The sequence below is a fragment of the Herpailurus yagouaroundi genome, unplaced genomic scaffold (genome assembly GCF_014898765.1).
Source record: "Herpailurus yagouaroundi ecotype Mexico unplaced genomic scaffold, PumYag 139, whole genome shotgun sequence".
NCBI lineage: Eukaryota > Metazoa > Chordata > Mammalia > Carnivora > Felidae > Herpailurus > Herpailurus yagouaroundi.
Window position 1 is genome coordinate 3,678,091 of NW_024412394.1, and position 26,913 is coordinate 3,705,003.

The 26,913-nt window shown below is 50.4% G+C and overlaps 1 protein-coding gene across 3 annotated transcripts in view; it reads right to left on the reverse strand.

The window, feature by feature from the left end:
• CPNE5 (copine 5) overlaps window positions 1-26,913 on the reverse strand; it is a 79,529-nt gene that overhangs the window by 51,464 nt on the left and 1,152 nt on the right. For all 3 annotated transcript variants that reach the window (XM_040473352.1, XM_040473351.1, XM_040473353.1), the window contains exons 3-5: window positions 2,140-2,243; window positions 726-765; window positions 430-506 (exon numbers count right to left, since the gene is read on the reverse strand). In XM_040473352.1, the coding sequence (XP_040329286.1) occupies window positions 430-506; window positions 726-765; window positions 2,140-2,243 (221 nt within the window). The remainder of the gene's footprint in view (window positions 1-429; window positions 507-725; window positions 766-2,139; window positions 2,244-26,913) is intronic.

Sequence of the window (26,913 nt, forward strand, 5' to 3'; positions counted from 1 at the left end):
AGAACGAAGCATTTGAAACCTTCAGTGGGGGAAACGGGTGCCCCTCCTTCACCAACCCATCGTCTCCAGGATCCTGCCTGCCCTCATGGCTGGCCTCCCCAGCCATCTCCCGCTGAGGTCCTCCTCAATCCCCGCAGAGGGCGCGCCTCTCCAAAGGTGGGCTGGGTGACAGGAGGGAGGAAACAGACCCGAATGACAAATGGGAATTAGACCCAGGCAGTTGGGGGCTGGGAGGGACAGACACATACCTCACTCTGGGGGCCCCAAATTCCATAAACTTCAGAGCCCCCCAAACCTGGTCTCCTTACTCCTCCTCAGCCTGCATGACTGGCTGACTGCTTTGCCCCTACCCTGAGCCAAGGGAGGCTGGAAAGTTGGCCCATCACTGGGGAAGCAACCCAGGCAGGCCCCCCACCCCTTTACACTTACGTGAGGGGCTTCTCCAGGCGGCTCCCAGGGGACCCCACAATCTCTCCGAGGGTGCAGAAGGCTTGGCCCAGAAAATCCTGCATACCCGGGGAACAGAAAAAAAAAACAGTGTCGCCCACCCTGCCCACAGCCACCCCACCTCCTCCATCACCCCATCCCTAGAAGCACGAGGGCTCTGAAATGACAGGTGGCAGCATCAGACACACAGTCTGTGTCACGGTGAAGTCCGAGGCCGACCCAGACCTTGGCATTTAAGAGATGTTCAGAACCTCTGGGCAGTCGCTGGCAAAACTCACGTGTTTGGATAAATCAGGGCTCTTCGAGTCGACGTCGTATCTGCATGGGACGCACAGAGATGGTGAAGATAGCTGGGGCATCCTGCCCAGAACTGCTGGGGCCCCTGAGCCAAGCCAGGACCCCTGTACTCCAAAAACCAGTCTCTGACACAGTGGTTACCCCTGGGAGTAATGGCTGGGAGGCGCACGTGGGAGCCCCGTGGGGTGCTGGACGTGTTCTGTCTCTTGATCTGGGTGGTGGTTACATGAGTGTGAACATCTAAAAGCGCATCGTGGAATGGACCCTTATATACATGTCATACCTCCTTAAAGACTGAAAAAGGAAAACAAACTTGCTCTGCAGCCCCGGCTGGTTCACAGGTGGCTGGGCCACCTTGCCCTTCGCTGCCTGTTCTTCCATCTTCCCAGCTGAGGCTCGGCTGCCCTTGAAACGAGCTCAGGACCTGGCCTTTGACCTTCCCCGACTGCGTCACCTTGCCCAGGGGGGCCCAGCCTGACCTTGGGTCTTGTCACTCAAGAACGAGGGATGCACTCAACACCTTCACCTCTCCCCCTGCAGCTGGGTACCTCCCTTTATCCGGAGCCATACTTGCAGCCCTCTTCCCCAGTCACCAGGCCATCCAGGCCCAGATGCCTTCTGCTGAGGGCACTCATTCTCACTCTCCCCCTACCCTGAGCACCTTCTCTCTCCAAAATGTCCCCAAATGGTGACTTCTCGACAATGGGCTGCAAGCCCTCCATCAGTCCCTGAAAAGTCATTTCCTTCCACTGTATTTTTTTTTCCTTTGCTCCTTCAAGCCCCCAACCCCCTTTCTGTCCACCTTGTCCACAATTCTCTGCGACACGGTCCTTTCTAACCACCCCACGCCTTGGAAAAACAACAAAACAATGTTCCTCCTGTCATCATCTTTAACCTCAGCAGAGGGGCACTCGGCTCCTTTGCGAGACACATGCACATGCTCTGAGCCCCATCAGCCAGGTTACCTCTGCAGGAGGGGAGACTGGGGGGTACCCTCTCCTCAAACAAGCTCTGACAGAGGGAGTAGTCAATGGGGACCGCCCTGGCAGCTGCGGAGAAAAAGGCTCCCTGGAGGTGGATTTAGAGCTTGCCCCCCAGAGCTTTCCTCAACCGGCCCCTAGAGTCAGGGCTTGTTCAGGGTCCCCCACGTAGCTGAGACAAACGGTGGGGAGCCTCTGTTCTCTCTCCTCACCTCTTTTCCATCTCCTGATGGAGGCGGGGCTAGACTTCAGCTAATCGTCACTTTTATTCCAGGCCAACCCTGAGCTCCCTCTACTATCATTGGCCCCTCCCCTTCTCTGGTAAGGGGAGCTACTACCAACCCCTGTCCTACAGTCCCACCTCCCTTCGGTGGTTCCTCCCCAAGCCCCAGCCTCAGCACCATCTTCCACTTACAAGTCAAAACGGAGGTTCTGCTTCTCCTCAAAGAAGTAATCCACGATGAATTTGCGCACAAAGTCAGGATTGAGTGTGTTGTCAATGACTTCAGTGCGTCCGAACTGCAAGAGAAAACGGGGCATGGGCCTCAGGGCCAGGCTGGTGGGGCAGGGGAGAGCACTGAGCTCAGAGCTCCTCAGTCCTGGCCCCAGCAGTAATGGAAGCCATGCCTATCCCACCTCATGGCCCCCATCCCCACCCCCCAGCAAGGGTGAGACCTCTTCCATCTCTAACAATGGAAACCATCCACCCTATGGGTCCAATCTCCACTGTCAGCTTTCTTCTCCCTACCTCTAACCAGGCTCCACCCAAGTTGTAAGGTTTTGATACCTGGACACCTGAGCGGGCCCTTCACTTCCCCACCTCACTGCCTTTGCCTATGCTCTGTCCTCCACCTGGCTTTCCCCTTTGTGCCAGAGGTATATCCTCCATTTCTTCAAGGTCCTTTGATAATGCTGCGTCCTCCAAGAAGCCTTCCTGATTCTTCCTCTCAGAGACTTTTACTTTTCTCTGAACCACCACTGAACTTGTGCTCACCCCTATGACCACGGTCCTTCTCTGACCGATTCCACAGTTAGGCGTGTACGTATCTGATGCCACAATTGTAAACGAAAGGGCAGAAGAAGGGATGGTGGTATCTTGGAAGATCCCCCACCTCCTGCCCTTGTATAATCCCCTCCTCTTCAGGGTGGGCTAGACTTCATGACTCATTTCATGAACAGAACGGAGCACAAGCCACTCCCAAAATGTTACAAACAACTATGACTTCTGTCTTGGGCACCCCCTCTCTCGCTCTCATTTGCTTGCTCACTTTGAGGAAGCCAGCTGCCCTTTGGAGAGGCCCATGTGGCAAGGAATTGAGGGCAACCTTAGGCCAACAGCCAGTGAGGAACCAGGCTGTCAGCCAACCCACCTGTAAGGATCTGAATCTTACCAACAGCCACTGAGTGAACTTAGAAGTGGACCCTGCCCCAGCAGAATCTTGAGATGACCGAGGCCCTGGCCCACACCTTGACTGTAGCCTTGTGAGAGACCCTGAGGTAAAGGAACCCACAAAGCTGCACCCAGATTCATGACCCTGTTATTGAAGTTGCGAAACTCTGGGCTAATTTGTTACACGGCAACAGATAACTAATGCATTGATGTAACTCTTGGTATCCCCTACAGCATATACTCTACAACTTTACACACATTAGGCACTCAACAATTGAATCCCCCTGAACTCCCCAAATGACATAAGGCAAGTCACTCCCATTTCTGGGCATCAGATCACTTGGAGGGTTTGTTAAAGGATGGATTGTAGGTCTCACTCCCAGAGGTTTTGATTCAATAGATTTAGGGTGAGGCCTGAGACTTTGCATCTCTCAAACTGTACTGCTGGTGCGGGGACCTCCCTTTGACAACCACTGGGCTAGACCTTTGTACACAGGGCCCTGAGCTCCTTGGAGTCTCCCTGCAGAATGGAGGAAGGCAGTGTGGACATAGTTCCAGGTCATCTGTTCCATTAAAACAGCTCACTCTTACGTCTGTTCAACACACTGGACATTTCTGGTGAGATTTTGTTTCACAAAAGCGACGTGGGACTAAAAGATAAAGCATAAAAGCACTGTACTATATCCTTCCTGAAGGGAAGGCAGGATATTCCACAAAGTGAACAAGACAGACAGGTGCACAATAGATATTTTAAATAAGTTGCTAATATTTCTTTTTTTTTTTTTTAATTTTTAATGTTTATTTTTGAGAGCGAGAGACAGAGCGAGGGTGGGGGATGAGCAGAGAGAGAGGGAGACACAGAATCTGAAGCAGGCTCCAGGCTCTGAGCTGTCAGCACAAAGCCTGACTTAGGGCTCGAACTCACGAACCGTGAGATCACGACCTGAGCCGAAGTCGGACACTTAACCGTCTGAGCTACCCAGGTGCCCCAGTCGCTAATATTTCCGAATACATGAACATGTTTTTTCAAATTGGGTAGTAATTGCCAAAATAAAAAATTAATCCTGAATACCAGCCCTCCTTAATGGGGCTCTGCAATCCAGAATAATGCCAGTACCTAGGCCCCTGTCCCGTGAGGTGGGCAAGGCCCAGTTATGTAGGATCTACCCCAGCACTCACTTCTGCCCTGAATTAAGTTAGAAAGCTGCAAAGAGAACCCCCATCTAAGGCAGTGTGGGTTCAGCTGACAGCACTAGATTTGGAACCTTCTCGCCCTCATTCCCTGTCAAGTCCACCTGCTAAGTCTCTCTCCTATCCCTCTGTCTTCGTTTCCTCTGTTGTGGCCTTGGTCTGGGCTTACCATTTTCTTACCTCAACTTCCGCAGCAGCCTCCTAGGGGGTCCACTAAGTGGGAACATTCCTAATGCTTGAAGACTCGGCTCCGGGAAGTCCTGTTCTCCAACTCCCAAGCCCTCCCCTGTGCTCCCATAATTCCCCTCACACCCCTCTTGCTGCACTTACCATGTCCCCTGATAATGATCTACTGAGGCCATTTCCACCCTGTTAGATTGAGCTTCTCGAACAGCGGAGGATCCAAGCTCTCCTCATCTTTGCAGCCCAGGACCTGACATTGTCTAACACAGTCACAGGCTCATAGTCGCAGATGATTAATAGCCCCAGGAACGGAGTTAAATATTTTGCACCGTTTTACCTTATTTAGTCCTTTTATGGTAGGCTTCCCCACTTTATAGATGGGAAAACACAAGCACAGAAAAGCTAAGCCATTTGTCCAGGGTTTCACAACTAGTCATCGCTGAGGTCAAGTCACAAGCTAGGCATTCCGTCCCATGCTCTCTAAGCCACATTGTGCTACACATAAAGTCCCTCGGGAGGGCAAAGACTCATAACTGCTCCCAGCGACTGGTACACAGTAGGTACTCAGGAATTGTTGAAGGAAGGAAGGTTGAGGGAGGGAGTGGATGAGCGGGTTTCAGTCCCAACCTTATCACAAGCTAATTGTGGGACTTGATCGGAGCTTTTCAAAGCTCCAGTCTCCTTACTTCTTGGGGGTATCATCTAAGTCAATTACTGACTCAACGGTTTTTAAGCCGGACAGTTTTCATAGGCTGGACAGTGTGCTGGGTGCTGAGCTACTAAGGGAGCATGAACCCTTCACTTAAGGACTTCTCTATCACAGGTGGGACAACTACAACACAGTGTGACAACAGCGCTAACAGAGCTACATACAAACGTCTACGACAGTCCCCTGCCTGCACACCAGAAGCACCATGGAGGTGTGAAGGATAGTGAAATCTACAAAAAAGCAGATTGCTGGGTGTCCTGCTTCACATACTAGTCCAGGTATCGGACTTCATAGAGATCTGCACCTTTCATTATTGTTGAGCTATTTCACAACTCTGTAAACTGCAGGAAGGAAGCAGAGTGCAAAGGGTTCTTTTTTTTTCTTTTTCAAGTAGGCTTCTAGCCCAGAGTGAAGCCCATGAACTCATGACCCTGAGATCAAGACCTGAGCTGAGATCAAGAGTTGGTCGACTTCCCACAACTCTATGGTCGACTAATCTTTGACAAAGCAAGAAAGAATATCTGATGGAAAAATGAGAGTCTCTTCAACAAATGGTGTTGGGAAAACTGGACAGCGACACGCCAAAGAATGAGACCGGACCACTTTCTTACACCAGACACAAAAATAAATTCAAAATGGATGAAAGACCTAAATGACAGGAAACCATCAAAATCCTACAGAAGAACACAGGTAACGACCTCCTTGACCTCGGCTGGAGCAACTTCTTCCTAGACACGTCTCCGGGGGCAAAGGAAACAGAAGCAAAAATGAACTACTGGGACCTCATCAAGATAAAAAAAACTTCTGCACAGTAAAGGAAATAATCAACAAAACTAAGAGGCAGCCTACAGAATAGGAGAAGATATTTGCAAATGACATAGCTGATAAAGGGTTAGTATCCAAAATCTATAAGGAATCTATCAAAGTCAACACCCAAAAAACAAATAATCCAGTTAAGAAATAGGCAGAAGACATGAATAGACACTTTTCCAAAAACAAGACATCCAGATGGCAAACAGACACATGAAAAGATGTTCGACATCACTCATTATCAGGGAAATACAAACTAAAACCACTATGAGATACCACCTCATATCAGTCAGAATGACTAATATTAACAACACAAGAAACAACAGGTGTTGGTGAGGATGCAGAGAAAGAGGAACCGTCTTGCATTTTTGGCAGGAATGCAAACTGGTGTGGCCACTCTAGACAACAGTATGGAGGTTCCTCAAAAAGTTAAAAATAGAACTACCCTACCATCCAGCAACTTCACCACTAAGTATTTATCCAAAGGATATAAAAAGAAAAACAGATTTGAAGGGGTACATGCACCCCAATGTTTATAGCAGCAATATCAACAATAGCCAAACTAGGGATAGAGCCCAAATGTCCACTGACTGATGAATAGACAAAGAAGGTATGGTATGTATGTGTGTGTGTGTGTGTGTGTGTGTGTGTGTGTATACGTGTATATATATATATATATATATATATATATATACACACACATATATCATAGATAAAGGATGGAATATCTATCTACCAATAGATAAGGAAAGCATATATATGTATATATGTGTGTGTGTGACGGAATATTATTCATCAAAAAGGATGAAATCTTGCCATTTGCAGCCACGTGGATGGAGCTAGTGGGTATTATGCTAAGCGAAATTAGTCAGAGAAAGACAAATACCATATGATTTCACTACTATGTGGAATTTAAGAAACAAAACAGATGAACATATGGGAGGGGGGAAAAAGAGAAAGGGAAACAAACCATGAGAGACTCCCGAAGATAGAGAACAAACTAAGGATTGATGGAGGGAGGTGAGTGGGGGATGGGCTATATGGGTAATGAGCGGGGGACGCCTGGGTGGCTCAGTCGGTTAAGCGGCCGACTTCAGCCAGGTCACGATCTCGCGGTCCGTGAGCTCGAGCCCCGCGTCGGGCTCTGTGCTGACAGCTCAGAGCCTGGAGCCTGTTTCAGATTCTGTGTCTCCCTCTCTCTGACCCTCCCCTGTTCATGCTGTCTCTCCCTGTCTCAAAAATAAATAAAACGTTAAAAAAAATTTTATATGGGTAATGGGTAGTAAGGAGGGCATTTGTGATGAGTGCTGGGTGTTGTAAGTGATAAATCACTGAATGCTACTCCTTAAACCAATATTGCACTGTATGTTAACTAACTAGAACTTAAATAAAAATTTGAAAAGAAAAAAAATAGTTGGATGCTTAACTGACTGAGCCACCCATACCCCCTGCTTTTGTTTTTTTTTTTTTTTACAAATGATTCTTATGTGTAGAAATGTAAATAATTTTTTTTCAGTGGAATATAATTATTTGATTATTATCCTGTGGATACTGACCAATTTTGCATCTGTTTATAAATTAATTTCAGCATTCCTGATTGCCTGGATACAGCTGACCCTTGAACAACGGAGTTAGGGGAGCTGACCTCCACACACAGTCAAAAATCCACACATAACTTTTGACTCCCCCAAAACTTAATAGCCTACTATTGACCAGAAGCCTTACTGGTAACAAAAAAGAGTTGATTAACACATATTTTGTTATGTTACATATATTACACACTGTATTCTTACAATAAAGCAAGCTAGAGAAAAAAATGTTATTAAGAAAGTCATAAGGAGGGGCGCCTGGGGTGGCTCAGTCAGTTAAGCCGCCGACTTCCGTTCAGGTCATGATCTCGCGGTCCGTGAGTTCGAGCTCCGCGTCGCGCTCTGTGCTGACAGCTCAGAGCCTGGAGCCTGTTTCAGATTCTGTGTCTCCCTGTCTCTGACCCTCCCCTGTTCATGTTCTGTCTCTCTCTGTCTCAAAAATAAATAAACGTTAAAAAAATTTTTAACAAAAAAAAAAGAAAGTCATAAGGAAAAGAAAATACATTTATAGTACTATACTGTATTTATTGAAAAAAATTTGCATATAAGTGGATCAGCAAAGTTCAAACTCGTGTTGTTCAGGGTCAACAGTATGTGTGTTGTTTGAGTCATCTGAGCCAGTTGTAACATCTTACTGGTTCCCTCATTTAATTAACAAGTTAAATAAATCTTTACCATGTGTTCATTTTATATTTGCATGGGAGTCATGCTTTTACCTTTTAAAAAAATGTATCCTTTAACAGGAGCTTTTTTAAAAAGCTCAAAGCCCCCACACAGACCTATGAAACCTAATCTCAATGGGTGGGGCCCGAACAACTGTGTTTTTTTTCAGTTTCCTAGGTGATTCTAAAGTGCAGTTGGAGTTCAGAACCACTGATAGAGGAAGGAAGAAAACTAACCTTGACTGAGCCCCTTCTGAATGCTCAATAGATCAAGTGGATCGTTATCTCATTCAGTTCTCATAAAAACCCCCGTCAGTTACTACCCATTTTCCAAGTGAGAGAATCAGAGAGGTTAAGTACCTTGCCCAAGGTCACACAGCTAGGCAGAGCTGGGACCTAAACGCAGGTATGTCTAATCCAAAACCCATTATATTTTTACTTCATTTAACATCTAACAGGCCTCCTCAAGTACGATGAAAACCAAATAAAGATGAGGTTTACTTCACAAGTATTTATAAAATCCCCACTGTGTGCAAGGCAATGGCGAGGGCACAGAGGTGAGTAAGACTGGGCTCCTGCTGCATCCCCTAAAACTCAATAACGATCTTACAATGTATAATCCTCGTTCCAAGAGAACTGCTGCATTTTCCTCTTGTGCTCTTTCTAATTGTTAATACCTCTAGTCTTCAGACAAAAGGAAAATTTCTCTCACACCCAGGTGTGAGAGAATCCTCCTTTCAGAAAGGGCTCTGCCACGTCCTCAATGTACTGCTCTCCCAAACAAGGTAAAAAAAAAAAAAAAAAAAAAAAAAATCCCTCTGGCTGAATTTTAGACGAACCCCAGTCCAGAAGGCACAAGCGTGGGTGCGGTCTCTCTCCTCACCCGACTCTCCGCAGAGATGCAAGGAAGACACCCATTAGGGAAGATGACAGCGCTGCTTTTAAAATGGCACTTGAAGCTTCACGCGAGGGGAATTCCCTAGAGAGTGATCTCTGCCAGAGAAGAAAATGGAGTTCCCCTGGAAACAGCACTTGGAGCAGGACTCCAAGGACCCCCGAGATTTCCTAGCACAGGAGAGGGGGCAAGAGAGCCAGGCTGGGCAGTGATGAATTTCCAGCACACAGCGCTAATTAACATACGCTAGTCACAAACAACTGTGAAATCTACAACCCAGGGATTTACTAAAGATGTTTTACAGCCTTCATTACTTTGGCTAATAACAAAGGGGGGAATAAAGGGAAAACTTGGGTTTTGAACATCCAAGAAGCAACCAGGTCTCCCTCAGGCCCAATTTACACACCTATTAATGACGCTAGGAAACAACCTAACTGATGTTTTAAAAAAATTCAATTTGGTTGTATTTCCTTCCACACAGAATTACTGTTTCCAAGCCACAAGGGACTTGGACAGATGAGGTATTAGCACCGAGCAGTGGGAACCACATGAAAGCATATAGTCTTTTTTTTTTTTTAACTTTTTAAAAATGTTTATTCATTTTTGAGAGAGAGAGACAAAGAGAGAGAGAGAGAGAGAGAGAGAGACAGTGCGAGCAAGCGTGGGGGAGGGGCAGAGAAAGAGGGAGACACAGAATCCAAAGCAGGCTCCAGGCTCCAAGCTGTCAGCACAGAGGCCGATATGGGGCTTGAACCCACGAACCGTGAACCCAAGTCGGACGCTTAACTGACTAAGCCACCCAGGTGCCCCAAAGCATACAGTCTGAATGACATATGGCAAATCCTGCTTGGGGGAGAAGGGGAGAATGGGTTAACCCCTCGCCAACCATAATCAGAGCCAACCCAGCCCTGAACACTCTTCCACCTCCCTGCCCCTCCCACGGTCCATTCTGAACTCCTCTGTCCACACTCCAGGCTCTGCAGATGGCAGGCAGTATCTCACATTGCTCACAACCTGGGGCACAGGCCCCCAAACACCAGTGGACATGGGATTTCTCTGATGAACAAAGCTGAAGGCAAACCTCGAAATCTTGGTTTTACCAAGTGATTCTCATGCAGAGGGTCTTGGAGAACTGTTCCCAATGAGACAAGGGCAAGTGTGGACTGGGTAGGGCACGGTGTGAAACTGGGGAAGGGGCTGAGCGATCTGAAAGAAAGGTGAGGGGGACCTCCGTGGGCCCCGAAGCCTGGAATAGTCTCCCAGTAAGGGAGAAAGAAAGAGAAAGTACAAACAAGTAAGACACCTGGAAATTAGGGTATTCGCCCTCTGAAAAGCTCAGTTCTTGTCCCTGGCAACAAAACCCAGCGGGAAAAGCTCCTGACATGCCACAAAAGATGCTCCCGAGGGCTCCTAAAACCTCTATGACTAAGCCCCAAGAATATCAATTAAGCAGCATTAATTACATATCATCAGTTCCAGTGAGACCCTCAAAGGGAAGGCAGACTTAAACCTTCTTTGAGAACTAAATTAAATGGCTCCCCGGGGCTCTGCTACACACAGAAGTTGAGAGTTACGGGGGCGGGTGGGCAGCTGTCCCAGCAAACTGCAAGGGCCACTGCAAGGCTGGGATTGGGAACCCCGGTCAGGCAAGTAAGGTCTTTTCGTTCTACAGCCAGCTATGAGGCCAGGAGGGGGTGATCTTCTGTCAAGACCTGGGCCTCCTGACCTCCAGGGGGGCATAGGGCTGGCAGTTAGGCGTGGACTGATTTGGCGGCTTATTCTCTGCTGCCCCCACCCCACCCCACCCCACCCAGCTCCTTCTCTGTCCTGCTCTACACTCCTGGGGATCCTTTCCCTTTTGAAGCCCATTGCCCTGGTTCCCTTGCCCTGTGGATTCCAGTTGGGTTTGGCCAATGGGAGGCCCTAGCAGATGGGACATAGGTGGAGACAGACATGGGGTTATTTCTTCCCACTCTGGCCCAGCCTCCGCACCACGGTTCTGGGAGGGGCTGCTCCCCACCTCACCCCCCCTGCCCCCCCAACCATGCTCTGCCTCTCAATCTCCTCTCACTACCCCTCAAGCCTGCGGTGAGAACAGCTCTCTGCTGTGGCTGGGCCCTGGGTGCTGCCCTACCCTTATGGGTTTCCTCAACCTCACCCATACCTTTGAAAGAAACCCATTACCTCTCTCTCTTGAGTTCAACGAACCGAGTAAACTCTCTCTCCTGCTGCTGCCCTGACTGATCTAGTTTCTCTCTCACAAACACCTTCATACACATACAATTTCCAACTCAACTGAACATAAACCAAGTCCCCACCCCACTCCTTCTGCTGAAACACTGTGTTAACACTCATGTCACCAACAAAGGACGCGACTCCCACCCATGCAGCTGGGATGACAGCCTGCTGGGATGCAGGGTCTCGGCACTGCGGTCTCACCTAAGGACCCCCGTGGGAACTCTCGGGGATCACGGCTGCCACCCCCAGCCTCCTCCACTTGGCAGAAAGTGGCCATCCTGGCCCCATCCGCACAGTGGCCAGAATGAGGCCCAGGTGGGGAAGAACACCTACCAGATTAGAGACACAGTTTGAGGCTTTTAGTCAGCTCTAAGTGGGTTTGTGACACCCTGAAATTGAAAGCAAATGTCTGTCTGTACATGTCTGCGTCTTCTGGGTAGAGGAGCTGTGGTTTTCATTAGTTTCCTAAAAGGAAAGCATGTCTTCAGAAAGCTTTAAGAACCGCTGATTCATTGGGGCGCCTGGGTGGCGCAGTCGGTTAAGTGTCCGACTTCAGCCAGGTCACGATCTCGCGGTCCGTGAGTTCGAGCCCCGCGTCGGGCTCTGGGCTGATGGCTCAGAGCATGGAGCCTGTTTCCGATTCTGTGTCTCCCTCTCTCTCTCTCTGCCCCTCCCCCGTTCATGCTCTGTCTCTCTCTGTCCCAAAAATAAATAAACGTTGAAAAAAAAAAATTAAAAAAAAAAAAGAACCGCTGATTCTACCTTTGAAGACAGATCTTAGGGTTTCCCACACATGGCAGGAAGTGAGGCAGCAACCAAGCGAAGTAAATAGAACAGAGTCTGGAGCCAGGCTTCCTGGGTCCAAATCTGGCTTTGCTCCTCAGTGGCTGTGTGACCTAGAAGAAATCCCTTTGCCCCACTGTGTTTTGGTTTACTCTTCTGCAAAATGACAACTTAGCCGCACATTGTAGGGCTGTCGGAGGCTTACACGATTTGGTTTATGTAATGTCCTTAGAAAGGCAGCCTGGGACATAAAATGAGCTCTGTAAATTAGTGATTCCACACTCCGGTCCTTCCTAAATCCCAAAGCCTGGCCCAGTCACCCAGGAAGTGTGTACCTCCCGAGTCTCCGAACTCGGCCTCTTCTCTGAGCTGTTGCCAGCCCTAACTGCTAACACTGCCTCCTCACCTTCCATGCCCGAGAGGCCCGGGCTCTGAGCAGTTTCTCTCCAGACATGTTCCACACGCGGGCAAGGCTGAGGGAGAAATGCAGGGCTGCCCCTTTGCTCTTACCCAGCAGCTACTCTGTTAAATTCTAGGCTCTGGCCTCCCCGGGGGCATCCCACAAACTTAAACGCCAAGGCCTTTGCTGGAAAAAAAAGGCAGTAGAACGAGGAAGGTTTGCTTCGAGACCCAGGCCTGGAGAAGAAAATTCGCTCTCCTGCCGCTGGCTGGGAAGGCAAGGCAGAAGGACCCCTCGGGCTAGGAGGCTGCTTAGTGAGGGTGGGGAGGGGAGGAGAGTTCTTGACCCTCGCTAACCCTGCTCAGACACGCGGACTACCAAGCTAGGAGGTACAAAGCAAGGCAGCCTGGGAAGAGGCTCTTTTCTCTGTTGCTTCTAGATTTCTAAAGTCTGGTCCCCTCCTCCCTCACAAACCACCTGCAAACCCCTGCAAATGCCCATGGTTGGGGGGCACTGGGGGCCAGGGCTATGGAGCCACGGTGGCGTACAGAGGTAGCCAGGCCATGGGTTTAGGACCCCCACTGGCCAGACTTCTGCTTCTTATTATTTACAGGAGACTACCTAGAATCGCCCCTCAGAGGGTGCATTTCCCCACTGCTAAGACAGCAACTCATTCCTTCTCCAAGGGAAGGACAGAAGGGAATGTGCATGAAGCCTTACCTAGAAGGTCTGCTGCACAGTTGACCTTCAGTACTGACAAAAACCCTCACGTAGCCCTAAAGTCAGTCAGGCGCTAGGTGTTTTCCACATTTTGTCTCCCTTACTATTATCTCCATCTTACAGATGCCCAAGGTCATACAACTGGTGGGTAGAAGACACAGGATTCGAACCCCGGCAGTCTGTGCTCCAAATCAATAAGGAATTGATATAGTCACTAACCAATAAGAGGTTAATACTGTGAATGGGGCTTGGACTGTGTCCTATCCAGCCTTTGCTCCTGTTATTTTCCTACCTTCAGCAGAACCTCTCGACTCCTTTAATGCTTGCTCTCTCTTCCACCTTGTTGACTCTTCTTGTGGGTTGGGGGGCTCTAGGCCACATGGCCCAGGTGAGTGTCCCCAACCTATCCTCCTTCTCACTTCCTACCCACACTTCCAACTCCCACAGACTACACTCCACCCCCCACCCACATACTCCTGGTCCCTCCTATGATTTCCATAAACATTTGTTGATAAACAAGTTGACCTGGAAGCTGAAGATTTTAGAGCTGGAAGGAACCAAATCCTCTCAACCAATGAGAAAAGACAGGCAGAGAAGCGGGCGGTGTGCTCTGACAGAGGTCACACGGCTAATGAGGCAAAAGGCTGTGACCAGAGCCCAGGTCAGGTCAGCTCCAGCCTGGAGCAGTGCCCTGTCCTCCCAGAAGCCTGTCAACGCCTCCTCTCTCAGGTTTCTCTCAGGTCTTCCTCCCATCAAATCCTCCTCCTCCTCTTGCTTTGTATCGTGACTCCTCATCTTCAAATCACTTCCGTGATCTCATTTAACTTCCCCCCCACCAGTGACCCCATGGAGACATTATGATTGTCACCCCCATTTTACAGATGAGAGAACGGGGCTCCAGGAGGCCAGAAGGACCTCCCAGAGGCACCCAGCGGTGGAGAGGGAGGACCAGGGCTCCCAGGAGTGATGGAGCCACTGTGTCCCATGGTGTTTACCGCGGTCCCCTGCCTCAGTAATGAGTGGGTGGTTCTGCAAGCCTGAACAATCTTCACAGCCCCGGATTTAAGCAGCCCTTGCCTTTTTACAAATTACAGCTGGATGGAGCTCCAGAGACCTCCCCCCAGCTGCAAAGCCCCCCAGTGGCTGTGCTGGCCGGGACAGAAGGAGGCCAGAGCTGACAGACGGCTCTCCACCTCGAAGCTGCCCACCCTTTCCCAGCCGGAGCTCCCCTATAATTTTCATATATAATTGATGGCTCCTTAACTGGGGATTCTAAAAGCCCTGTGGCAGAGCCCAGCCCCGGCCCCTCATGAATCATGTTCACCGGGATTAAAATTAGAGGCCAGAAAGCTCTCTGACTCAAACAGAAATCGGAAAAAGGGGTGTGCTCGGTGCTGGGAATGGGGCCCGAGCGGGTGCCCGGGGCTGGAGAAAAGAATGGCCTGAGGTCTGGGCACGAGGAAGGAGGGCCTGGGTTTCCAGCAGGAGCACAAAGGACCTGGTTCCATGCCAGGCCCACATCATCTTCAGTCTGGAAAGCTCTCTGAGGTTCCCTCACTGGAGGAGTCCAGGATTCTGTGGCCACCCTCTTGAGGAAAACCAGGCCCCAAGAGAGGAAGGAGCTTGCCTAAACTACAGAGTGAAACTTCTGTGGCCTGATGGCCTTCCAGATCACTTCCTGTTCTGTTAAGGCCTCTGGGTGTGGAAGGGCAGAGGTGAGTGAGGAGACCCGAGGCTCCAAAGGCCTTCCCCGTTGCCCAGGCCTGGACCGAGAAGTTTCCCTCTCTGGCCCCAGACACCAGCATTGGCCAAGCTCATAATGAAAGACTTCCTGACAAAAGGCTTAGTTCCTAATTAGCCACTGTTCCAGATAATGTGTTAAAAAGTCCCAGTTCCTGGAGGGAATGGCCCTTTTACCAATGGGCCTAGCTGCCAAGCTGCTGGCAAAACACTCTCCACCAGCCTGCGCCCTGGTCTTGCCTGGGCAGGAAGCCCTGGGTCTGGCTGCAGCCTGTTGGGGGAGGGCCCTGAGCAAGCCCCGCCCTAAAGGCACCTGTCCCCTAGAGCACCCTATAGCTCCTGCCAAATGGCGTCAGGGTGTCTAAAATGATACCATCAATGGTTCTTTCCTCCAGGTGAAGCAGGGGTTCCTCCCTTCAGGACTTCTAAGGAGCCGTTATTGAGCATTTTCTCTTGCCAGGCGCTTTACATGAATTAGCTCCTTTCATCCTCACAGCAGGCTTGTGCACCGAGGCACTTGCCTAAGAGCCCCAGCTGGGAAGGTGGTGGCCCGGATTTGGACCCAGTCACCCTGACTTCGGAGCCCACACTCTCAACAGTTCCGCCACAACTGTAAAATGCGCCGGGACACTGACACTGAAGAGTAAATAGGTTTCTCGGCCGCCAAAAGATCCCGACTAGAACCTCGGGGTTTAGCAACCCCCAGAGTTAGAAAGCAAACTCTCTTCCAGTGAAATCTTGGGCTCCTGTCTACCGTATTACATGGAACTAACAAAACGTCTCTGGCTGAGCAGGGGAAGGGGAGGCAGGAGCCAGGCACAAATTCACATCAAATCCTGAAGTTCGAAAAGCCCACTCTGACGGAGGCCTGGCCAGATGGGAGGACTCAGAAGACCACCTCACACCTCAGCTCCACCACTCTCTGGCTGAGTCACTGGGTGAAACGGGGACCCCTCTGTGCCTCTGCCCCCTCATCTGGGGTGTGCTGAGGGCCAAGGGGGATAACGGGGTGCTGCTGATGTAGAAACCGCACAGGCCACAGGAATGTCATTCGACCTCCTACTGAGGGAGCAGCAGGACAGGGGGCAGACCCTCCACCCAGCTTTGTCTGACAGTATTGCATAATAATATTTACAAGTATTGAGCACAGCCAGGGACTGTGATGAGCGATTCAGTCATTACGTCCACACCACAGCCCAACGAGCAGGCATCAGGATCCCATTTACTGATGGAAAAAACTAAAGCTCAGAGACTTTCAGGGAAGTGACAGAATCAGGATTTTAAGGGACACTGTGACAGTACCTTGCTGTGCCAAAGCAGGCTCTAAAGCCCTAACCCTGAGACAGTGAGCAGTGCCCATGACCCATCTAGTCCCCAAAGGCAGGCTTTCGTCCCAGACCGCCTGCTCCCGCTGATGGCAAGTGAGGGCCCTGAAAATTCAGCTGCATGACAAGAGCAAAGGGCATTAAAGGTTGCCCACGGGACCTGAGGCTCAAGAGGGACCTTTCTTTGCAGAGGCAGACTCCTCTCTGCAAAAATGAGTCCAGGGGCACCTGGGTGACTCATTCAGTGAAGTGTCCAACTTTGGCTCAGGTCATGATCTCGTGGTTCGTGAGTTCGAGCCCCACAGTGGGCTCTCTGCTGTCAGTGCAGAGCCTGCTTTGGATCCTCTGTCTCCCTCTCTCTCTGCCCCTCCCTTGCTTGCACTAAAAAATAAATAAAAACATTAAAACAAAACAAAAACAAAGCAAAAAACGGGAGAGTCCAGAAAGCCAACCCCATGCTTGCCTTGGAGTCCAGCTCCTGGAGAGGCTTGTCTCCTGCTTTAGGGCTTAGCAGTAATAATGACCATTCATTACTTTAAATCTTTTGATAAAGGTCTATGTCATGTGACTGGGACCAGGTCCTACGCTGGTCATCAGACATCCCAAATTGGGCTCACAGCATGGTGGCAAAGGGTCATTTCATTTCACATTTAAACTCTTGACCATCGGACAAACTGGATCCCCACTGCCCTTGCCCACTCCCGTCTCATCCCTGTACTCCACAAGACTGAAAACTGTCTTCCTGTTTCTGTCCTTTCCCCCACAATCTGCTCTGCACACAGTGGCCAGAGCGGTCTTTCTGAAACATAAATGGGGCTGCATCACTATCCTGCTCAAAACCCTCAAAGAGCTTCCCCTCACACTCAGAGCAGTGTCTGAACTCCTACATGGCCTATAAAGCCCTATAGGACTTGCCCCTGTAGACCTCTGCAACCATACCGCCCACTGTCTTCATTGTTCACAGCACTCAAACTAGACTGGCCTTCTTTTTGTCCTTTGAGTGCAGTGAGTTTGTTCCTACCTCAGGGCCTTTGCACCTGCTGTACCCCCTACCTAGAACACCCCCTCCCAGACTTATGCATGGCAACACTTAGCACTCGATTCAAGTCACCAGAAAGGACTCCCTTGGCCCCCTAACAAAAGCAGTCCCCTCCTCCCTGGTCACTCTCTCATTATGCTGTTTCATCTTTTTCACGGCACTTATCAACCAATACCTGAAATTGTCCAGTTTCTTTGCTGATTACACTAAGCCTCTCCAGAGTAAGGACTCTGCCTGTCTTCTTCTCCACCATGTGCCTGGACCAGTGTGTGGCATATAGTAGGTGCTCAATCAATAAATGGTTGTTCACTGACTGCTGACTCTTTGGAAACCGATCAGACCTTGTATTCCCAACAGGGTTCCCAATGGGGCACTGCCCTCCCTTCCTCAGCTCATCTCTCACCTCTCTCTAACACAGCCTGGGCCACAGCCAGACCAAGGCTAGTTCACAAACACACGGGACATTCCCACCACCAGGCTTTGCTAAAGGCAAACCCCCTTCCTGGAATGCTCTTTCTTCTTCCCACTATCTTTCAAGTCCCAGGTCTGGTGCCACCTCCCCCTAGAAGCCTTCCCAGCCCTCCTGGATCTCTCCCTGCTGTGAACCACTGAGAACTCACGTCCAAACTACTTGGGTGGATCCTGGCCTAGTTGTGGTCTGGAACTTGGGGCCTCTGAGAGGATCTGCTCCAATGCTCCCATTGAGATGAAGAACACAAGGCTTTTAAGTCCTTCCACGTCTGTCTGGTCTCCCCAGCTCCGTAAACGGTCTCTGAGGGCAGGAACCTCACAGCTAGCTACTGCTTTGCGCCCTGGATGGTATCACAGTCCCTTACTCAAGTTATCTCCCTTCTCTTGGCCTCCCCGCTGCTATCTATAGAATGGGTTACCTGAGATAAAGCACCTAAACTGCCTGGTACATTGCCTGACACCCAGAGCCCATCAGTGATACTCTAACAAGAGCTACCTTTGACCAAGGGCCCATGTGACTCCTCCAGCTTATTTTATGTTCTCTCTAATCCTTAGCTAATCCAACGAGGAAATTGTCCATCTCACAGTTAAGAAAACTGAGGCCCAAAGAGAATAAGCGTCTAGTACAAGGCCACACAGCTCTAAGTACCAAGGTCCTGACACAAACCCAAGAACTGCCCATGACACCATCTTCCTCCGTGGTTCCGCAGGGAGAGCGCCCTGGTTTCCTAGCCACGTCACCTGGGCTAAGTTCTGTCACCTCTTTGAAGTCTGGAGATAATCTATACCTGCCTGCAGAGTCATTATAAGGATTAAGGACAAGTATAAGATGTGATGCTGGGCACACGCCAGGCACTTCTTAAAGGAGGCCTGCTGTTACATAGCAGATTTTCCATACATCTTGGCTGATTCTTTGAGTACTTTAAACAATCAGAGTTGTTGGGGTGCAATCTTGGCTACTGGGATAGGGGTGCCTGGGGAGCTCAGAGAGAGCCAAAGGTGGACCAGAGTTGCATAAAGGCATGCATGGGCGTGGCTGGAGGATTTCCTTTGGAGGAACAGCAGGAGGGTGGGAAGTTCGCCAGACTGGGGGTGGGGGTGGGGGTGGGTGGGGAGGGTGCTCTGAATGTCTGGATGCAAGAGGAGGGACGGAGCTATGGAAGAAGGCGGGTAACATGCTGTGAGGTAGGGTGGGAAAAGCTTGGAGTCAAACAGCTTGGCTTTTGTTCTCCTGTCAATAGTATGTTATTTAAAATTATTATTATTTTTTGGGGGAGAGTGCTCCCCAAGCAGGGGAGGGGAGAGGGAGAAGGAGAGAGACTTATTAAACAGGCTCTGCGCCCAGCCCAGAGCCCAACGTGGGGCTGGATCTCACGACCACGAGATTATGACCTGAGCCAAAACCAAGAGTTGGACGCTTAACTGGCTGAGCCACCCAGGCGCCCCTAAATTTTTTTTTTTAAGTTTTTGAATTAATTTATTTATTTTGAGAGAGAGTGAGAGAGAAAGCGAGCAGAGGAGGGACAGAGACAGGTGGACAGAGGATCCCAAGCAGGCTCTGTGCTGACAGCAGAGAGCCCGATGCGGGGCTCGAACTCACGAACCATGAGATCATGGCCTGAGCCAAAGCCAGATGCTTAACTGACTGAGCCACCCAGGTGCCCGTGAAATTATTTTTTTTGAGTGCGTTTCATCCATCCCAGGAGTGGAGGTTACATTTGAGAAGCCCTAACTAGGAGGCCTCACCTCAGATACAGGATCTCCCAGGCACCAGAGGACCCTATTAACAAAGGGAAGTTGGCAGTGATTTTTCAGAGCCAACGGGAAGGTGTGGAGAGACACATGAATGGTTTGCAGTGCCGCACAAGCGCTCATAAGCGCTTGTAGGAACACAGCCGGGACCTCACGCCTTGGGGGTGGGCCTGGGCTTCTGACACCCTCCGGGCTCTCCTGCCAGCGGAGGCTGCCCGACCCTCACCAGTGCTGGGGCGTCGTCTCTCCGCCTACCTCCAGTGAACCTTTCAGGCAAAAGCAGGTCCTGGAACCTCACTGAGCTTATAAGGACAAGCAGGTGAACAGGGGGCCGCATGCTAATATTAGATTAGAGTCTCACGTAACCATTAGACTATATGAAATTGCCAACTTTTTTTTTTTTTCTTTTCAGATTTTCAAACTGCAAATCCATATGGTTCCCCTTAGCATGCTGGTGCATGTGGCAGAAATCAGCCCGAGTCCTGCTTTCATGGTTGCGTAGGCTCCGGTGTCGAGGTTGTGTGGAAGCAGAGCTGTGCCTGCACCCACCTCTGACTGTGGGAGGCTGCTGGCACCTGCCCCAAAGGCCTGACAGCTGTGGACAGATATCCGGGGTTAGGTGGCTTCACAGCACATTTGAATCCCAACCCTGCACCGATTAACAGAGTGGCCTTGCATGAGCCACTTCGACTTTTCCAGCCTCAGTTTCCCATCAGGGACGTGGGCCGATAGGATCTCCTCACGGGTGGTTGCAGCATTAGAGGTGAGCCAGCAGAGCACACGGCAGGGGCTCCCTCGGTGGCAGTTCCTCTCTTACAGCCATTTTTTAGGGTAGTCCGAGTGGGAGAGGCTCTAACTCCAGGCTAAGAAGTTGATGATGCTTTGGGGCACCCGGGTGGCTCAGTTGGTGGCATCCGACTCTTGATTTCGGCTCAGGTCATGATCTCACAGTTCGTGAGTTCGAGCCCCGCATCGGGCTCTGTGCTGACAGTGCAGAGACTGCTTGGGATTCTCTCTCTCTCTCTCTCTCTCTTTCTCTCTCTCTCTCTCCTCCTCTCTCCCTGCCCCTCCCTGGCACTCTCTCTCTCTCTCTCTCTCTCTCAAAATAAATACATAAACTTAAAAAAAACACTATGTTAAAAAAAAAAAAAAGGTTGATGTTTTGTTTCAGAGGCTTGGGAAACAGGTGAATTCCTGAACTGTGATTTTAAGAGCCATTGGAACCAGGAAAAAAAAGCCCCTTTCTGTTCAGAAGGAGCTAAAGGGGAGAGAAAAAGTGCTGGCTGTCAGGGGTGAGCAAGGGGATGACCTTCAAGGCCAGAGCCAGAGAAGATGATGGGGCTGTGCAAGGGGGCAGGAGCCAGACAGGCCACCACTTAGAGAATCGGGGTTTTGTGGGCAGACTAAGAGGAGACACCCCCGGACAAACACCAAGGGAACAAAGGCATCAGCGGGGCAGAGAGTTGCCAGTGTAGGATGCTGCAATGCTGTCTGGGCTCGACACCATGATGAAGGCACCCCTGGGTCCGCCCTTTCCTGGAAGAGCCCCTCCTGATGAAGGACCCTTCCCATTCAAGGTTGAGATGTTCCCCTATAAGCTCTTCTCTTCCTGGAAGCCCTCACTCCTTGGAGCCAACTGGGTCCTGGGGTTCTAGGCTGAGGAGGGGACTTAGCCCACAGGGTCTCCAAACATAGCTGTTTCCACTATGACAGAGTGCCTGGGCGCTCAAGTTGGGCAATGGCACCCTGCAGTTGATATTTCAAGGCATCTGCACAAGTGTGATGTTAGCTGGTCCTTCGAAGAAAGACTCCTGGCCCCATTTGACAGATGAGTAAGCTGAGACTAAGAAGATAAAGATCTCGCCCAGGTCACATAGTCAGAAATCTCAGAGCGGAGATGGGAATGCAGGGTTCCAGACGTCAAGTTCAGAGCCTCGTCTGACCAGGCACTGGACTGTTATTCACGAAGCACTTAGAAAACAGATCTAGAAACACGGGATGGATTATAACCAGATTATGCAGATCCTTGGTGGCTGAACAGCCTACCTCAAAAAGCAACTAGAGAAACGAGGTCAATCTGGGAAAAGGTCTCCAGGGGAGGACCACAACGCTCTATCCCGTTCAACCCCGTATCGTTCGTGTGGACAGCCATGGCAGCCAACCCAGGACCTTGATCTTGACCAAATCAAGATGCTGAATGCACGATCGTAATTCAACATGATCTTCACAGCCATACAACAGACTGAACCTATCAAATGACAAATCTACTGAATAAATGAAGATAAATGTAAACTCTCACACTGAGGTTCAAAAATTCAATCGCGAAGTCTGAACCGGGGGAATCCTGTCTGGAGAGCAGTTCGTGTGAAAAAGACACAGAAGCCCCACACTCAAGATGAAATCAGTCAGAAACACCGGCCAGAAAGGCCGGTGAAATACTAGACGGCACGACAGATGTACGACCCTCAGAAACAGACACAGAATCAGGGACCTGAGGCAGGAGCATGACCGTCTAGTTCAAGCCCCAGTGAGGAGGGAGCACACCCATGATGCTCTGGACTAGATAAGTTAAGTGGGTGCAGCAGGACACCCACTCTGGGAAGAACACTGATGAATGGACACGTGTTCCAGGGAGTGTGGCCAGACTGGAAAAGGGACATGAGACAGTGATAGAAAGGGGAAGTACGGATAGAAATGGTCACATTCTAAATCTGCCCAAAATATTGAGCTGTCCTCAAATATTGAGAGAAAGAGCACGTGCAAGAGAAAATCAACTTATTGTGTGCACCTAAGGAGGATCGAATTTGGGATGAGTGGAATTTTGCCCTTTATATATAACTATTATAGTTTTTACCACGTCATGTTCTAGAAGTTACTTTCGCATTTAACCTCTGTGCTTCAGTTTCCTCCTCTGTGAAATGGGCCAATAATAATAATAGTAATAATACCTTCTGCATGGGGTTGTTGTGAGGATTTAGTTGCTAACTACTTAGAACCGTGCCCCGTGCAGCACTGTTATAGATGTGTTTGCTGTTAGCATTCTTATCGCTGTTACTGTCATTATTGCTATACCTTCCTGAATCAAAAATGAGCTTCTAGGGGCGCCTGGGTGGCTCAGTCTGTTGAGCGACCAACTTCGGCTCAGGTCATGATCTCACGGTTTGTGAGTTCAAGCCCCACGTCGGGGGTCTGTGCTGACAGCTTGGAGCCTGGAGCCTGCTTCGGATTCTGTGTCTCCCTCTCTCTCTCTGCCCCTCCCCCACTCATGCTCTGTCTCTCTGTCTCAGAAATAAACATTAAAAAAAAATTAAGAGGGGCGCCTGGGTGGCTCATTCAGTTGAGCATCTGACTTCAGCTCAGTTCATGATCTCACGGTTTGTGGGTTCGAGCCCCACGTCGGGCTCTGTGCTGACCGCTCAGAGCCTGGAGCCTGCTTCGCCCCGCGTCGGGCTCTGTGTTGACCGCTCGGAGCCTGGAACCTGCTTCGCCCCGCGTCGGGCTCTGTGCTGACAGCTCAGAGCCTGGAGCCTGCTTCAGATTCTGTGTCTCCCTCTCTCTCTGACCCTCCCCCGTTCATGCTCTGTCTCTCTCTGTCTGAAAAATAAATAAACGTTAAAAAAAAAAATTAAGAAAATGAGCTTCTCTGGTTGTAGACAGAGTTGTCTCGTGCCCCTTTGTGTCCCCAGCAATCTACCCTGGCACACAGTAGGTATCCACACATGCTTGTTGACATTTAGAGATGAACTGTCATTCCCAGCCAGTGTGAAATGTTCCAGGAACTGAGGTTGCTCAAAAATAGCTCTCTGGCAGGGATGTGTGGGTGTGGCCGCCAGAGCTCATGCCCCACAGGCGGTGTGGTTCGATCAGCGGGACACCCTAAGATTCTATAATACCATCTCCTCCTCTCCAAGGGGCCCTTGGCCAGGACAGCTGCCTGGCAAGTGAGGGGCAGGGATCACCTGCTCACACACGTTTTAAATGGGGAACTAAGAGGCGCTCCCTATGACGTCCCTGCTCCCGGTGAGAATGTTTCTGGGACCCTTCCTACCTGGTCATCCTGCCTTCCCTGGGACAGCCAGAAGGCCCTGGCAAACTCTGATGCAAGTAGTGCTCAATTTCCTCAGCTAAAATTACATCTGGAGTCAATTTTCATAAAATGCATTGACAGATTTAGGTTCTGGAAGATGGAGCTTTCTCAGAAGGCATTAAAATGACCCAAACGGTTAGGATCAGCTGCAACCCGGCAGCCAGGGGCTGAGAGCACAGCTTTCCTCCTTCCGCAGCCTTGTGGGAACCCGGGGTCTGGACCCTGCCTGGAGAGACTGCTGTGCCTGCGCTTGACTCCTCCCGGTCACTGGATGATTACCTCTCGGCCAAGGTTCCACTAACAGACGTTTTGCAGTGAACCAACAGGTGGGAATCGGTTCCTGTTTATGAACAAAAGCAGTCTGCCATCCCGGGGGCAGCTCCAGAGAAAGATCTGGATGTTTCTTTAAACTTCCCATTCCTGATACTTTCCTCTGTGGGTCACAGAGAGAATTAGGCAAAGAAATAGGGCCTCAGTATGTCTGAGTATGTCCCCCCTTCTCCAGCAATAGCTTGAAGCCTGTGTCCTAGGGGTACCCAGCTGGCTGAACTCTGCCGCCATCACCCCTGAAGGCTGGGTATGGCGTTGATTGTCCACGGGGCGGCCTCCTTGATCTCTAGGGGCCCTCCTGCTCTGACATTCTGACCCCGTGACCCCAGCTGTCCCCAGCCTGACCGCCATGAGCTCCCTGAGTCGCCTCTTCCTGTACTTTGCCAGCCTCGCTCATCTGCTCGCTGTCCATTCTGGACTGTCTCCCTTTGCCCCTCTGGATCCACTCTCTTGGCCACCCTGCTCTGTGCCCGGGAGGCAGACCTGTGTGGACTGCGTCAACAGTCCCCTACCCTAGGTCTTCCAGTGGGGTGATACCGGGGGCCGGGGCGGGGAGGCACTGGCAGGAGAGCAGAGGGTGGAAAGAGAGTGAGGTTGCCCGGGGCCCCCGCTCCTCCTAGGAAGTCCCCCTGGGGTTCTGCGTCCCCTTACCTCCTCAGGCCTTTAGTAGTAACAGCTTTCTGCTGTTGCCAGCCTCATGATTCGTCACCCCTCGCTGGTTTCCCTAAACCCCGAGGACTCCTTTATAAACAGCCCCTTATTAGCTCCTCCAGCTGCCCAGGACCTGGACTGACCTGCTCATTCCGGCCTCCCGCTGTGCCTTCCCTTCTACCACCATCTTTGCTGCTGGGCCCTTGTGCCGTGTCCCCCAGCTTGAGTGAAACCCTGCTCCTCCAGGTGGGTGCTCCCACCGCACTGGGGCCTAGCGCCCTGCCTCCACCACCTGAGGCCAGGCCTGCCCCTCTCTATAGAATGAGGGGGTGGAGCGGATGATCTGGAAGTTCCTTCTGACCCATGTTCTCCTCTGCTCTACAGCATGCACCCCTTAGCCCGATGGCTTGTGCTTAGTCACATTGGATTTTTAAGAGTCCAATGAGCTAGCAAAATACTTTAGCTAGGGGAATCTGGGTGGCTCAGCTGGTTGGGCGTCCGACTTCGGCTCAGGTCATGATCTCGCGGTTCGTGGGTTCGAGCCCCACATCAGGCTCTGTGCTGACAGCTCAGCGCTTGGAGTCCGCTTCCGATTCTGTGTCTCCCTCGCTCTCTGCCCCTCCCCCGCTCGCACTCTCTCAAAAATAAACAAACGTTTAAATAATTTTTTTAAATAAATAAATAAATGAAAGTCCAATGAGCCATCAAAGTGCTTTCACTAGGGGCGCCTGGGTGGCTCAGTCAGCTGAGCATCCAACTTCCGCCCAGGTCATGATCTCGCAGTTCATGAGTTTGAGCCCTGCATCGGGCTCGGTGCTATCAGCACGGAGCCCACTTCGGATCTTCTGTCCATCTCTCTCTCTCTGCCCCTTCCCCATTTGTGCTGTCTCTCTCAAAAAATAAATAAATCTTTAAAAAAAAAAAAAAAGTGCTGTAGCTAAACATGGTGTCCTGGCTGTAACTCTCTCTCTCCTCTGAACTCCCACTTTATTCCCACTGATACTTTTTTCTGTCACCGTTTCCTCTGTTGGGATTATTCACACATGTGAATCTCCCCTTCCAGGCTGCAAACTCCATAGTTCCAGCTTTTGGTGAGGCTCTATTTTTTTGACTATCTCCCTCTTTCCCCGCTGCACCTGATAGGTTGCCTGGGACACATAAATGCTTACCGCTGCAAATATTAACCGACGGGGGAGGGACTGGGTGGCCCTGAACGCTCTGGATGATGCCATACAAGGGTATTTACTGAGCAATGACTGCCCACCAGGCACATTACATCCCCATCTTGTTTCACCCGCTCTCACCACAGGCTTACCAGGTAGGTGTTATCCCCATATTACAGATGTAGAAACTGAGGCACAGAAAGGGTAAGCAACTTGCTCCAGATCCCGCCTCCAGAAAGGGCTGGAGCCAGGAACAAAGCACAGGGGTACCTGACACCAAGGCCTCCCACCTTTCCTCTGCTCCACCTGAGGGTGAGGGGATAACGATACAAGGTGGACAGTCAGGGACCCTGACCCAAATGGAGACAAGTCTCAATTACTGAATGTAATTAATCGCTAGCAGGGCAGTGCCCTCAGGAAGAGGCCCGTCCAGACTTTTCCTGAATGAATCACTACTACACTAACACATTGCTGCTTTCTGTGAAGCTCGGCCAAAAGGCCTCAAAAGTAATTAGTTCACTTAAGTAGGCTAAACGTTCCCCCAGCAATCTGGTTTACACTGTAATTGGCTTAGGGTCTCAGAGAGGGCGAAAAAGGTAAAGTTTAGCCCAGCCCCTGTGGAAATACTTCCCACACATTTTATGGATAAAATTCACCCCCTTCGGCCACTTGCTCCTGCCCCACACGGGGGCAGGGGTAGGAAGCAGGGCAGGTGACGCTCTGGCCAACCCGACAAGGAAGGAGGTTTGTTAATCAAGTCTGAGTTACTGAGGCTTTTACTGGCTATTCTCATGCTGGCCCTTTCGTCCAGGAGGGACTCCCCAGGTTCTTGGCAGAGCTTGGAAGGCAGACTAAAGAGTTGGGACTTGATTCAAAGCAGAGAAGAGTCACTGAAGGTTTCCAAGCAAGGGCATCACCTAACTGAATGATCACATTGGTCAGAAACCAAGGGAAGGCTGGTGTAGATGAGACATGGCGCCAGCTGCTATGTCCATGTCTTAGGCCACCACACGAGATCTTTCTTTCTTATTGGGCCTGGATTCCCTCTGTCTCCCCCTCAG